The following is a 13,665-nucleotide window of genomic DNA, read 5'->3' as shown; positions in this document are numbered from 1 at the left end:
ATTATTTCTGCAGTGTGGATGCAGCCTATGAAACACTGCACAAAGGAAAAAGTGCCTTGCACCAGCATTATTGGTGTTTTTGATAGAAAAAGCAACATGGGTTATACAGTAAATGAAATAAAACATGTATGTGAGAGTCAGGGTGACTCAGCAGAAGCCAATTGGGAACCACACAGGTGTAATAGGTAATACAATTAACAAGTCCTGAGTGCCAAGGACAGAAATGCAAGTGGATAATTGGACACACCTGACAATTGTTAAGTGGTCAAGGCTGAGATGATGAAATCATTAATTGTAGGATGAACCAAGAGAACCAATGAGAATAGTGTACACGCCTACTGGGTGGAAACAAACAGTGGGTGGTATCTTGCATTGACTATAATAATGACTATGGATCCCAATGTATTTTGTGGGTTGTAGTAGTGGGTAGTAGAGTGGATTGTAGAGTGGATAGTGGAGGAGTAGAGTATTGTTGTGTTGGATAGTTTTGGAGCTGTATATAGTAGAATAAAGTAGATCTTTTATATAAGACTACTGAGTTGTCTGGTGTCTTGGGTGAAGCTACAAGAACCAGCTGGATCCTGAAGAAGGGTGAAGACTTCTGTGGAAGCAAGAGTGAGAAGGCTTGGAGAGTTTGTCGAGGTCTTCAGCCTGTTCTCTGTAACTCTTGCTAAGCTATAACCACTGGCCAAAACTGGTCAGCGCGGTGCACAACCAGGTGGTGAGTTCGAGCCAGAGGTGAAGAGCTACAACTCCCATCATCCCTGACATGTGGAACCAGAGTTGCTCTGGTGCTTCAACAAACTACAGATTCCAGAATTCCATAGCATAGAGCCATGGCAATTAAGTTGGCCTCAAACTGGATTATTTCTGCAGTGTGGATGCAGCCTATGAAACACTGCACAAAGGAAAAAGTGCCTTGCACCAGCATTATTGGTGTTTTTGATAGATCAAGACATTTATGTTCTCGTAAAGTTTTGACATCTCTGCTAATTGAATCCCTTTTTGTTAGTTCATAGAATCATTGAATCATAGAATTGTGGAGTTGGAAGGAGACCACAAGGGCCATCCAGTCCAACCCCCTACCATGCAGGAACTCTCAATCAAAGCATCCCCAACAGATGGCCATCAAGCCTCTGTTTAAAGACCAATAAGGGGACTCTTTTTCTGTAGCTTCCATAAATTCAACCCCACTTTTATTCCTCAGCTGGTTTTAGCTCCTTCTTTTAACCATTTTTTTAATTTTTAAAATCATTTTGAAGTTATACTTTATGTTGAAGAAAGATGGCAACCTGGCTTGTGTCATTTATACCCAATTTGATGATACAGAAAATTATCATATCTCCTAACTTTCTTCACTCGAGTTCTCTCTGCAGTACAGGGAGCTGAGGAAGTGGAGCTTCAGTGGTCTATCCTGATTTGAACTCAACTTCACATGTGCCCTACAGACCTTCACATGTGTCCTCCCCTGATTTGAACTCAACTTCACATGTGCCCTACCCATGTGTGAATGTGTGTATTTGAAAGTGGTTATCCAAGAAAGAATTTGGAACCCAGCAATCCATCTTAGGGCTTACTGCAATATCTTCAAATAAGTCTTGTTTTATGCCCCAAATTCATATGCATGAGCTGTTCAAGAGAGATTTGGGAGTGGTCAAAGCCTCTTATAGTTTGACCCTTCAGATGAAAGTGTAGTCTAGTCAGTTGACCATGATTAACAATAGACACAGCACCTTCTCTGAAGATGCCAGCCACAGATGCTGGTGAAACATCACAAATAAACTCTTCTAGAACATGGTCACATAGCCTGAAAAACCCACAAAAATCTATGTATTCCAGCCATGAAAGCCTTCAACTTCACAATAGTTGTATTGTTTTGCTACAGATCCCAGAATTCCATAGCATAGGAATATTACTGATAAATATTAACATAATACAATAGCAAAAGAAACACATTTCTGTTCATTACATGGCAACCATGTATATGGATTTATATGTGTATATCTTGCATCTTTTTGATATCCTTTTTAGAAAGTATTTTCATTTTTACATCTCTTACTGTATTTTCTCCTTCTTGTTTAGGTGGCATGTGGGTCAACATAGATGAAGATTCATATACTTCTAATATGCCCAGCTCACTGTTACTTTGCACTGCATGCTATTTAATAAAATATGCATTTCAGGTTCATACAAATGTGCATCTCCATCCATATTCAGCCAAAAAAACAACATTGTTGTACAACTAATGGTACAGTAAAAGTATTTCTGCTACTGTAACTGCATTTACTAGTGAATGTGACGAAGCAAGTGAAACATGTCCTCTCTTCGCTTCCTGATATCCATTTCCCCCATCTATACAGTGGCCCCTTAGTATCCATTGGGGTTTGGATCCAGGAACCCCTGTAAATACCAAAATCTGTCGAAGCTTATATCTCATTACATACAATTGGATAGTAAAATGTTGTCCTTTACATAAAATGGCAAAATCCAGGTTTGCTTTTTTGGATTTTGAGAACATATGTTCAAACTGTGGTAGGTTGAATCCAGGTATGGAAGGCCAACTCTAGCAACCAGTTCCTGTGTTAAAGCTTCATCTGTGAGCAAACTATTAGCCCAGCAAATTAAATCCAAACTCTCACAGACAGGTCTACCAATAATGCAATTACTTGACAGTCTGTCACATAAAATAATCTAGCATACATTTTGATGTTTCACATTCAGCAATAATAGCTCCAAATGGCTGTATCATTGTTTCACCCTAAGACATAAGAGTTACATCACTTTTTGTCATCATTTCCTTGCTAGGTAGCTTCAAACATACATTGAATGGCAAAACATTTACATCAGAACCTAACTTTAATTTGATTACACGCCCCCTTAAGATAATGTCAGCACACCACCCTGCAGTATGACTTACAGCTGAAGCACTGATCGCTTGGGCTAATTTTCCTATCAGCAAACTGTTTAAATTAAGCTCAAGTATTTTGTATCTTTGTTGTACATCTTCAGGACTTTAAAATATTGATTTACATAACCTAAACAAACTAAATCAAACTAAACTAATGAATTAAATAACAAATAATTATCATAATTTATAAAACTGAATTGTTTCTCCCATTAAGTTTAACAGCAGTGACTTAGTCTTTCCATGTTGAGCCGTTAACTAATACCCTGTTATCCAACCTAATGTCTCAATCTTTTCATTCATAAATGAATGAAATAACAGGAGCACTTCAACAGGACTCATTTCCAAATAAGTGCGTTTGACACTGAAGCCTTAGTTTTCTTATCTCACTTCAGAAAGCCTCTATAATAATCTATCAGTTCTGATTTCTGTCATAATCTTTCTTTTCTGTTCTGCCTAATTGGATAATTTGTAATTAATAAAGAATCAATGTGTTCCTCTTAATATCTGGATGCCCAGATACACACAAAGAAATATTTTTATTTATTTTAAAAAGGGTAGCAAAGGGCACCTCCCTCTGAAAAGGAGAAAACCAAACAGACAGGATACAGGATCCTGATCTAGGTGGGTTGGAAATAAAAGTTGACACAAAACAGTTCTGACACCAAATGCACATTCCCATTCATATCAAAACACATATCCAGACAGTTAATAGGCTTTGAATAAAACCGACAATACAGATGAAGTTGTGCTGTATGCAGATCTGCCTCTGAGTGCAGGGATGCCTTAAATACATAGATTTTCCCCAGTGATTTCAAAGATAGTGTGTTCCTCCTAATAATTGCTTGTTTACATAAAGTTGTTTATCTTACAGTATCAACAAATAATGTGCTTGCCTTTAAAACAACATCAGTTTCTTCAAAACTGGCACTTGAAAGCCCTCATGGATTTCCCATGCTAGCTACCAACAGGAGGCAAGTCAGTAGCTGCAATCAGGCCATATTTCTATTAGCATCATATATTGGCTAAACTATCCCTTATTCATTTTCAGGTATTGTGATGGCTGTCATCTCCTTCTTGCCTTCACAGTGCTCAAAGTTCCCCCATTATCTTACTGTAAAGCCCCTCTACTCAAGTTTTATGGTGAGAAGTCAGGATCAGAGAAGAGTTTGGCTATGCCATCATACCAAGATGCACAATGTTGACATCAGTGTTGAGCTCCATGGGGGTCCTCTGGGGAGGGGTCAGCATCTCTGTCATCATTGTGTATCTATGCAGAGGTAGCCAGATCTTATCCAGTCCTGTTTACTTGATGTTATGTATGAAATGATTATATGTAGGACCTTCAAGGGCCTTACAGTAACTTATAGGGGAGTATATGGTTCAGTATAGTGTAGGTCAACATGCAGATCTTTATGATAAGTTGAGAGGATGCTGCATTGAGGCCTCAGTCAAACTGTCCCTTCTCCATTTAGGCAATAGTCACTGGGGGCTTCTATTTCAGTGAGGCAGTGATTTCTCTCTGGATATTAGTCTAAATTTTAAAGAAGGTATCCAAATGGCTATTTGCTGTCCCCAAAGGGGTTCAGCACCTCAGCTGGTTGCTCTAAAGTGCAAACTGATTTTTTTTTCAAAGTATATGTAAAGAGAAAATGATTAGAACTTACATTCAATATCAAGGAACATGCTTTTCTGGTGCCCACCAATTCTGCTTGCAGCTTCACAATCATATCTGCCAGCATCTGACAACTTCACATCCTTAATATGCAGTGATGACTTTCCATGCTGCCCTTTGACTTCTATACGACCATCTGGGCTCTGTTTTGAAACATTTGGGGAGAAATTTTGAATTTAATTTATTTTGTATTAATTACCTTTTAAATTAAGTATTAAATAATTATACCTAATGCATAATACCAAGTTTGAAAATACCCTGAATTTTAAAAGCATATTGAGCATATTCTGTAGTTTTAAAATAGAATTCCTTTAATATTACTGTGGTAATCACAAAGGTATACACAAGCACACAAATATTTTCTCTCTCACTCACTCTTTCTCATAAACATGTAAGCTCCTGATGTACTTCCCACCTCTCTCTCTTACACACACACACACACACACACAGAGAGAGAGAGAGAGAGAGAGAGAGAGAGAGAGAGAGAGAGTGTGTAAATAATCCTTCCCATGCACAGAAAGCCTCCTCCTTATCCTCCAAGGTCTAAAAACTACTCCTCTCCTGAGAAAGGAGACTAAAGCCCTATAGCTCATCTTATTTCATTATTCCACCACTCATTAAGATTCTTGATGTGAAAATCACAGAGCAAAGAGAATTAGGTGCTTTTTAAGCACTCTAACCCTTAAAATTCATCATTTCTGCATTATGTGGGTTGAGAGATGATTGCACCAAAAGCAGGACAGCATACTCTAGAACAAGGGAGAGAAAAGTGCAGCATATGGGCCAAAAGAAGTCCCGGGGCATCTCTACAGCCCACCTAGAGACCATAATAAAAAAGGCTGAAAACTACTTACAATATTTTTTAAAAAATCAGTCAAACAATTGTGACCTGATTTCAATTGGCCTCCACTATCCCCACCCCCACCCCCACCCAAAAAAAAAAAATCTGTGGAAATCAGATGCATTTGGGCAAATTCCTGGAAATGGAAGTGAGACAATGTCACTTCAAGTAACATAAGGGTGCCTGTGAAGCTTGCAAGGAGGAAACAGTTTCCATCCTTTCTACAGTTTGCCACCCCTGCTATAGTTTTTGCTATTCCATTTTTCTTTCAGAAAGGTTGCTGAGAGTTAGCACTCAACTAAGTAGAGAGACAAAATCAAGGCGGAGCAAGAGAGGTCTGGGGAGGAAACGTCAGGATGGTTAGGGCAGAAGATCCTGGAGAGCATCTTGCAGCCTATTGGCTTCATGCTACCCACCCTGATCTAGTCCCATTATTACATGTGTGTATATCATGTATTATATGGTTTACATATCGTAATGGGGACAGATATTTCCCCATTACAATAGGATACATAGGAATGACATTGGGATGATGCATGCATTTTTTACAATTATCATTTTTTACAATTGATTCTTAATGTAATGATAATACCATGATGTAAAACCAAGATTGTAGATACTAGAATAAACAGATTTTACCTACATCATAAATGTACATAATACAACTATGTTTGTGGGGGGGGGGGGAGCCTTTACAACTTTCATTGTACCCAAGTAAAGTTGTCTGTCCTGAATTTTCAGCTGAATGCAAGATTCCACAAAGATTTGTACATAGCCATGCTTAAAAAGTAGGGATGTTTATGCTTGTTTAAACAGCTAAACAAAAGAAGATCCATCTCTTGGTAGATGAAGGGACAAAGACCACTAGTTTTCATTAGAATGTAAAATCAATTAGCATTCAATCCTCCCTATAATCTTGAATGCCATTTGAGGGTGCCTAAAAAAATTCAATGACATCTAAATTATATATTGACTCTTTTATGTGAAAGGTACTTATTTCATGTCCATTCCAGACTGTGCCACAGATCATCTCTAATCAGAACATACACTTGCTTTTGCATGCTGGTTTCTCATGCCACAGTTAATATTATATTCAAGATGTTCCATGGAAAATAAAAACCATTTATAAAATATGTGAAAGAACCATGCTAACCAGTTTTTACAAAGAAAAGAAAGAAAGCAAGTCAGAAAGAGTGCATACTACAAAACAGATGTATACTTTCTAAACATTGGCACATGTTGATTATATTTAAAGTCCTAAGTGGCTTAGGGACAGAATTTATTTTCCCCACATAAGCCTGCCTATTCCCTAAATTCAGAAGGAAAAAAAATGGAAAGCATGTATTTGCAGTAGAAGAATGAAAGGGAGACAAAATCCCATGGGCTATGACATTATTCAAACAGTTTTTCTTTCTTTCTTAAAAAGCCCAATGTTTTTCAGACTATCACCAATTGACCTTCTACAGAGGTTATTATCTCAATCAATTAGAAGTTAATTACTTATTATTAGATTACTGATCTAATAACTGATAATTGTTAGATTACTATTAGATGTCCTTCCTTCTAACACTCAGAAGGTCCACCATAAGAATGCAGAATGCAATTCCAGACATTTCTGATAGTAGGCCCTGAAGAAGCCCAATTAGTGATAGGCCAAAACATGTTGGGCTTTCTAAGGGATCATCATATAAGGTTTTGTCTCATTTCATTCTTCTACCATAAATTCAGAAGGACAGAGTCTTTTCTGTGAGGCCACTGTGAAAGCCATGTGTTACCTTATTCAAATATGTTACCACTCTAGATGGAATATAGCCAGAGTAAGTTGTGAATTAGTAAAGACTTCTTCATAAAAACCAGAATTTTAATAACTAATAATCTTTAATAAGAAAATTGGGAATAACGTCACTGTCTAGTAAGTGGCTACTACGTCTTTCAGCTCTGAAATACACACAGACATACCCACAAATCACACACACACACACTTGAGGCAGTGTGGTGTAGTAGTTTGAGTGCTGGACTATGACTCTGGAGACTATTGTTCAAATCCCAGCTTGAATGTGGAAATGCACTGGGTTACTTTGGGCAAGTCACACACTTTTAGCCTCAGAGGATGACAATGACAAACCTCCTTTGAAAAAACATGTCAAGAAAACCTTGTGATAGGTTGGCCTTAGGCTCACCATAAGTCAGAAATGACTTAGAGGCACACAACAACAAACACACACACACAGACACAAACACAGGAGAAATGGAATCCAGGGTCAAATCAAGAGGATGGAGATAGTGAAAAGGGTACCATGAGTAGGGATGGATAGATCGATCTGTTTTCAGTCCATATCAGTATGAGAGGTTTTCAATCATAGTCTATTTTCTTTCAAAAACATAGGGAAAAATAAAATGCATATGCATTTTATGGAATACTTGTTCTTGTGATTTGCACAATGAAAAAAATATTTTTGGATGCAGATTTTCCTAAACTATGAATTTCTGTAAGCAATAAAATATTAGGAATATGAATAAAAACTGAAAATGCTCACAATGCATCCCTCAACAAAAAGGTGCTCAGTTGTACCCTATTGTGCATCACACTACTACCCAGTATGCTCTTATCTTCCACGTTATTCTAAGCATGTAAAGATTCTGAGGCAGGGCTTTGTGAAATCACAAACTACACAATGTGTACTTCCATATGCGTACACATGTTATATGAACATGGAAGGTATGCTACACCAGTTTTTAAAAAGTTGCTACAGTCTATGACAAGTGGAAACTGTGTAAAAAACCACTAATGGTACTTTGACTTTTAGAAAGGGATGGTGGAGAAGCAGCAACATAACTGAGTATTTACAAATAGCTCCATGCTATGCAACTATATTTATTGAAACACGTGGAATGAGTGCCAACCATTTTGGATGAGACTGCACTTCCTCTTAAAAATGAAGCCAGCAGCCTGGGGTGCTTTTTGATACATGAGTGCAAGCTGTATTTTTAGTATCTTTAAATGACAAAGCCCTATATGTCAATTGCAGGCCCAAGGAAAGAAGAGTTGGCAACTATTTCCCATATTCAAATACAGGACTGAGCAATTGTGGTATTTCAGCTGTGTTCAACTACATATTCCATTAGTCAAAACCTGATTAGTGTCATACTAGCCAAGTAGTGTCTTGCCCAGAAAATAAAAATAAACCAGGCCTCATCCATTATCTACATCAGCTCTGTCACCTGAGCACAAGAGATTTTTTTTGTTTATATTTTATTTTTTTACAGACAAGAAAGGATGTTTTATTATCACCAATAGAATACTCTGCTCTGCCCAGTCCCCTAACATATTCATCAACACCTATGTCTCTTTATCTCTATTTTTCAGTTATTTGTGTTGAAATCAATGTGTAAAGATGAGAGTGTGGTAGCCTTGTCCCCCTGCTTCAAGTGGTCAGCTACTGAAAAAGTGAAACTGAAGGACCAAAGTAGAAAAAGATGAGATTTGATAGCAATAGAGGTTCCTTGTCTTTCATTAATAAGTATTAATTTAAAGCTACAAAGCAGTGCTAGCATTTAACATCAGTTCAGAATATATATTAAAATATTTTCTCCACTTCCAAAATATGGTCGGAGAATATAAGGGAATATATTTTTCATTTAACGTGTTATATCATATTGGATGGATGGAATATATTATAACATATAAAGGCTGAAGCTTATCCCCCCCCCCCCCCCCCAACAAAACTCTTTGCTACCCATAGTACTAGCTTCCTATATATAGGCAAGAGATGAGTAACTGAGGAAGTTCTGAGGCCATTTTTCTGTTCTTGGAAGTCCTGGGGAGTTTGCAATACTACAAACTGAGAGAGAGAAAAATAAATAATGAAAAGAGAAATGTCCAGGTATCTATAGTAAGAAGTGTTAATACATCAGGCAGTACAAGGATCCTCTGTAACTAGAATTGTCAGATCTCAGGTCTTGGCCCTGAGTCTCCAGTTTTCATGAATCATTTCGAAGTGGGAGATTTCGAAGTGGGAGATGTTGGCACAAATTTTCCACTCTTGGTAGGCACAGCTCCAGGCAAGGATGATGTGCGTCTGCCTTCCCTCTCATTCACTGTGCTTCTAGGCTTCACCCTCTGGTCTGGTCTGCACCTGCTTTCTAGCTAGAAGCAAATAGGCTAAATTAAATGTTCTTTTTCCCATCTCACTGAGTAGGTGAGAAAGTATAATCCCCTCATTTCACCTTAAGATTTTTTTCTTAATTTCCAGACAGGAACTTATTTTTTTTCTCTGTTGCACATGCATGAGTGTATTTCAGTTACAAGCTGTGAGCCATTGTGGTTCGTACTTAACCCACAACACTTACAGATTTTTCCATTGGTCTCAAGTTTTTGCTTTGAAGCCAGTTTTGAGAAATGAATCCTCTTTTTAATAAGTAGTCTGACACTTCTTTAGGGTATCCCTATTTCAAATATTTTCTGATCTGACTCCATGCTCCAAAGCTACTGTCCCAAACCAAGACAATTATGCACTAGCCAATGGAAGCACTTCTAATTTAGCTGACAATTTCATTTCATTTCAATTAGTTTAATTATATAAAAACATTAATTACATGCAAAATCTAGCTATTATTCAGTATTTCATGACTTGAAGACTGAAAGACCAGGACAAAACTTGAAGATTAAATGGAAAAAGCCAAAAACAAATATGGAGCAAGTAAGATGAATAACTTGTCTATTCTCCACCTCAACTGTTAAGGACCAATTTTTGGGAGAAAGGCAAAAAGGCTAGATAAGTTATTTTTATTTATTTATTTAAAAATGAGACTTATTTCATAAACTGTTGTACACCGTTGTCAAATATGTATTCCTGTGATGTGTATTCCCAAAAATGTTTCTAAAGTCTTGCCCTATAAATGTTTTAGAAGCTATTACAGAGAAGCAGGACTGTATTAGCTGAGAATCTGGAAGTAAATCTATACAAATGACATTCATTCAACCTAATAAATGTACAGAAATGCAACATGTATTAAATGCACCTGGATGTCATGCTTAAAAAACATGCCAATATTTTCATCCTGCAAGACTTATTTTAAGAATCCTACAAACACTTTCATGGGAGCAAGCTTTGTTAACCTAAAAGTATTGATAGTCATAGGCTTATCCTGTTACTTAATATTATTTGAAAAGTTAATGAGAATTAACCCAAGATCAACTAAAACATCATTTTATGCATAAAATAGTATGTTCGCACCATACGCTGAAGCCACACTGCAATACAATGTGCCCACTGCAATACGTGTGCCCATGGCGTACACATACCGCTGTGCCCAAGCCTCATTCTATTCAATGGGGTTCAAGCATATGTGTTATTCACCTTACGCGAGAGTGTCCAGAATAGATCCCCTGCATAAAGCATGGGTCCATTGTAAATGCAATATAGCTAGCCCACCATTGGTTGCAAAATAAATAAATAATAAATTTAAAAATAAATAATAAACTGCCCCAAAGTCCAGCCAAAGGACTGCAATAGAATCTGTGGCAGCCTTGAATGATTATCAGGATATCATATAAAATCCTGTTTTTCCGTTACTCTTTGTCAAAAGCATACAGATCCTGTAAAAAAGTGAAATTAAATATGAAACAATTTTCCACAGTAAACTTATACATATGGCTGTAGGAAAACAAGAGATTAAAAAAAACACACATTTAGGACCAGAAGTAAGAGAAAATGTAGTTCCAAATAAAAGAAAGGAGAGATTCTGTTCTACATCCCACAGTTTAACAAAGATCTATATACTAACAAAAGCATCTTAATTACTTTGTAATTTCGGCCTAGATCCAAGGTCTAAATATAAATGTTAATCCCAGCCAACACTGTGTGATGTTTTGAGTGATGGATGAGGACTTTGAGATACAAGAGAAACCACTGGGTAACTGTGGGCAGGTACACTTGCTCATCCTCAAAATAAGGCAATGGCAAAACCTCATTTGAATAAATCTTGACTGTGTTTAGGTATGTTTAGGGTCACCATAAATCAGAAATGAGTTGAAGGCACAGAGCAACAACAATAACACAACAACACCAATCAGATTAATTTTTAATAACTTTATTTCTTACCAAAAAGGCAGAAAACAATAACAAAAACAAACAAAAACAAGCTAAAATACAAATCCTTAAAAACCAACTTTAAAAATTCAAGGTCACATGGGATGTAAAAGCTCAACATTACATAAAAACAGGGATGAACTCAGAACACAGAGATACCTTCTTTGCACCAGTTCAAACCAACCAGATTAATAAACAGCATAATCAGTTTTCATAAATCCTATTTATTTTAATGAGTCTATTTTAGTTGGGACTAACAAATGAGTTTACATCCAATTATTACTCTCAGGATAAACTACTGAATCAACATATTCGAGGCAGATAAGTTGGCCGTATAGCAAAGTACAATTACATTCAAAATCTGCAAAAAAAATGATACCTTTACCCAGCCGACCAAAATGCACAAAATACATGACACACCCTTTTGAAACTCCATCAGCTCCTTCATAAGACAAAGTCTTTGAAAATTATATAGGAGATTATTATTTTTTTAATGATGATGTTAGTCAAATTTTGCCAAGGTTGTTAGTGTGTTGTTCGGTGTTAAGATGGTGTGGAGGGATACCTATGCAGTCAGAGACCTCTTCCTTCTGGCCATGTGACACTGGGAGCAAAGAATTCCCAAGTTCAGGAGATAACATTCAAATTCCATTAGCAATACAAAATGGTACTCCTTCTGAGATCCAATATGTCAGCGTTCCTTTGTGAGATCACAGTCCTCTTTGGTGCGTTCTACACGTGCCGATAGTATGTGCTCGGCATGTACTAGGGTTAGAAAGGGGCATCCTTTCCAGACGCCCCCAATCCTAGTCCATGCTGAGCATGTACAAAATGGCGGTGCCTATTCTACATGGGTGCCACTATTTTGACGTAGCGGACGCTTAGCCTCTGCACTTCATGGTGTGGTAATGATGCCACAAGTGTGCCATTGGTGCCTTGCGGCGTCATTACCATGCTGCAAAAAGAAGCCACTTTTTGCGGCTTCTTTTTGCTGCGTGGAGGAGTCACACGGTTTGGCTGCTGAGGCTCCTCTGTGCAGCAAATGAGGGCGCTTTACAGACCGCCTTTTTGGGTGGTCTGTAAAGCGCCTTTGTTAGGCAGAGAACACTGATTCTTTCAATAGAGCCTCCATACTTTTGCATCAACACAAAAAATGAAAGGTAATATTGCAAAAGCAATTAGTTCTATTGAAATCTCTTTGTATGCAGTGATATAATTTATTAAGGAATAATGAGGAACTTTTAAAGAACTCTAAAAGAATTTTAGAATTGATTGCCTGATTTTTCCCCCCTGTTGTTTTCAGTTCCTACTTTCCTGACAGGGTTTTTGCATTTTTTAAAAAAATTATATAGATCCTCAGAGTGCATGAAGTTGAAAAACAATAAATAGCACCAATATTTTCAAGAGCTAAATGACCCTATGAGTCAGAAACCAACTTCTTTAATTTTGTTAAGTAAAACTCTGAGATCTCATTTCAATATAGGAGTATGACCTTGTTATAGTGTTTTGTGAATGCCTGTATGGTCATATACTAGGATTAACCTTTCTATAGTTATCAGTCCCTCTTTGCTTGCATAATTTTGTAAATCAGTTTCATTGATCAGTGTCTATATGTGATGCTTCTTTAGTATTTTTCCAGCAAATAAAAGACTTGTACATTTGCCAGGGTATCCATTTTGATGAGTGAAGGACAATATACAATGAGAGAACAACTACAAACAGTAATGAACATTTTGTATATGGTTCTCAAAGCTTCAGTAAGTGCTCCCTTTCCATAGATCTCGGTAAACTTAAGCTGATTTCTGCAGGCAATAACATTACATGGAGCAAGGACCCAAAGTTATTTATATAGAAAAAATGACACTGTGACCAACATGGTTGGTACTTAATCCACAAGAGTTAAAGAAAATTCAATAAAGATTTTTGTTTCTGAATATATTTTAAAACTTTTATAACACGTAGCTGTTGAGGCTGCCTAAATATCCTAAAGACATCAGATCCTGTCTGATCTTGGAAGCTAGGAAACATCAGTCCTGCTTAGTACTTGGATAGGAGTCTGCCAAAGAATACCAGGTGCTGTATATTTCATAGGAAGAAATTCATAAACCACTTCTGAGTATTTCTTGCCTGAGAAAACTCTGTGAAATTCATG

General features: G+C 37.1%; 1 protein-coding gene across 1 annotated transcript in view; it reads right to left on the bottom strand.

Annotated features, from left to right (window-relative positions):
• The window catches only part of NCAM2 (neural cell adhesion molecule 2), a 290,517-nt gene that overhangs the window by 109,463 nt on the left and 167,389 nt on the right, over positions 1-13,665 (bottom strand). Inside the window, exon 9 of the mRNA XM_042459409.1 lies at positions 4,573-4,723. Within this exon, the coding sequence (XP_042315343.1) occupies positions 4,573-4,723 (151 nt within the window). The remainder of the gene's footprint in view (positions 1-4,572; positions 4,724-13,665) is intronic.

The sequence above is a fragment of the Sceloporus undulatus genome, chromosome 3, assembly GCF_019175285.1.
Source record: "Sceloporus undulatus isolate JIND9_A2432 ecotype Alabama chromosome 3, SceUnd_v1.1, whole genome shotgun sequence".
NCBI lineage: Eukaryota > Metazoa > Chordata > Lepidosauria > Squamata > Phrynosomatidae > Sceloporus > Sceloporus undulatus.
The sequence above is the reverse complement of the archived record's forward strand: the minus strand, read 5'-3'. Positions and strand labels throughout refer to the sequence as shown.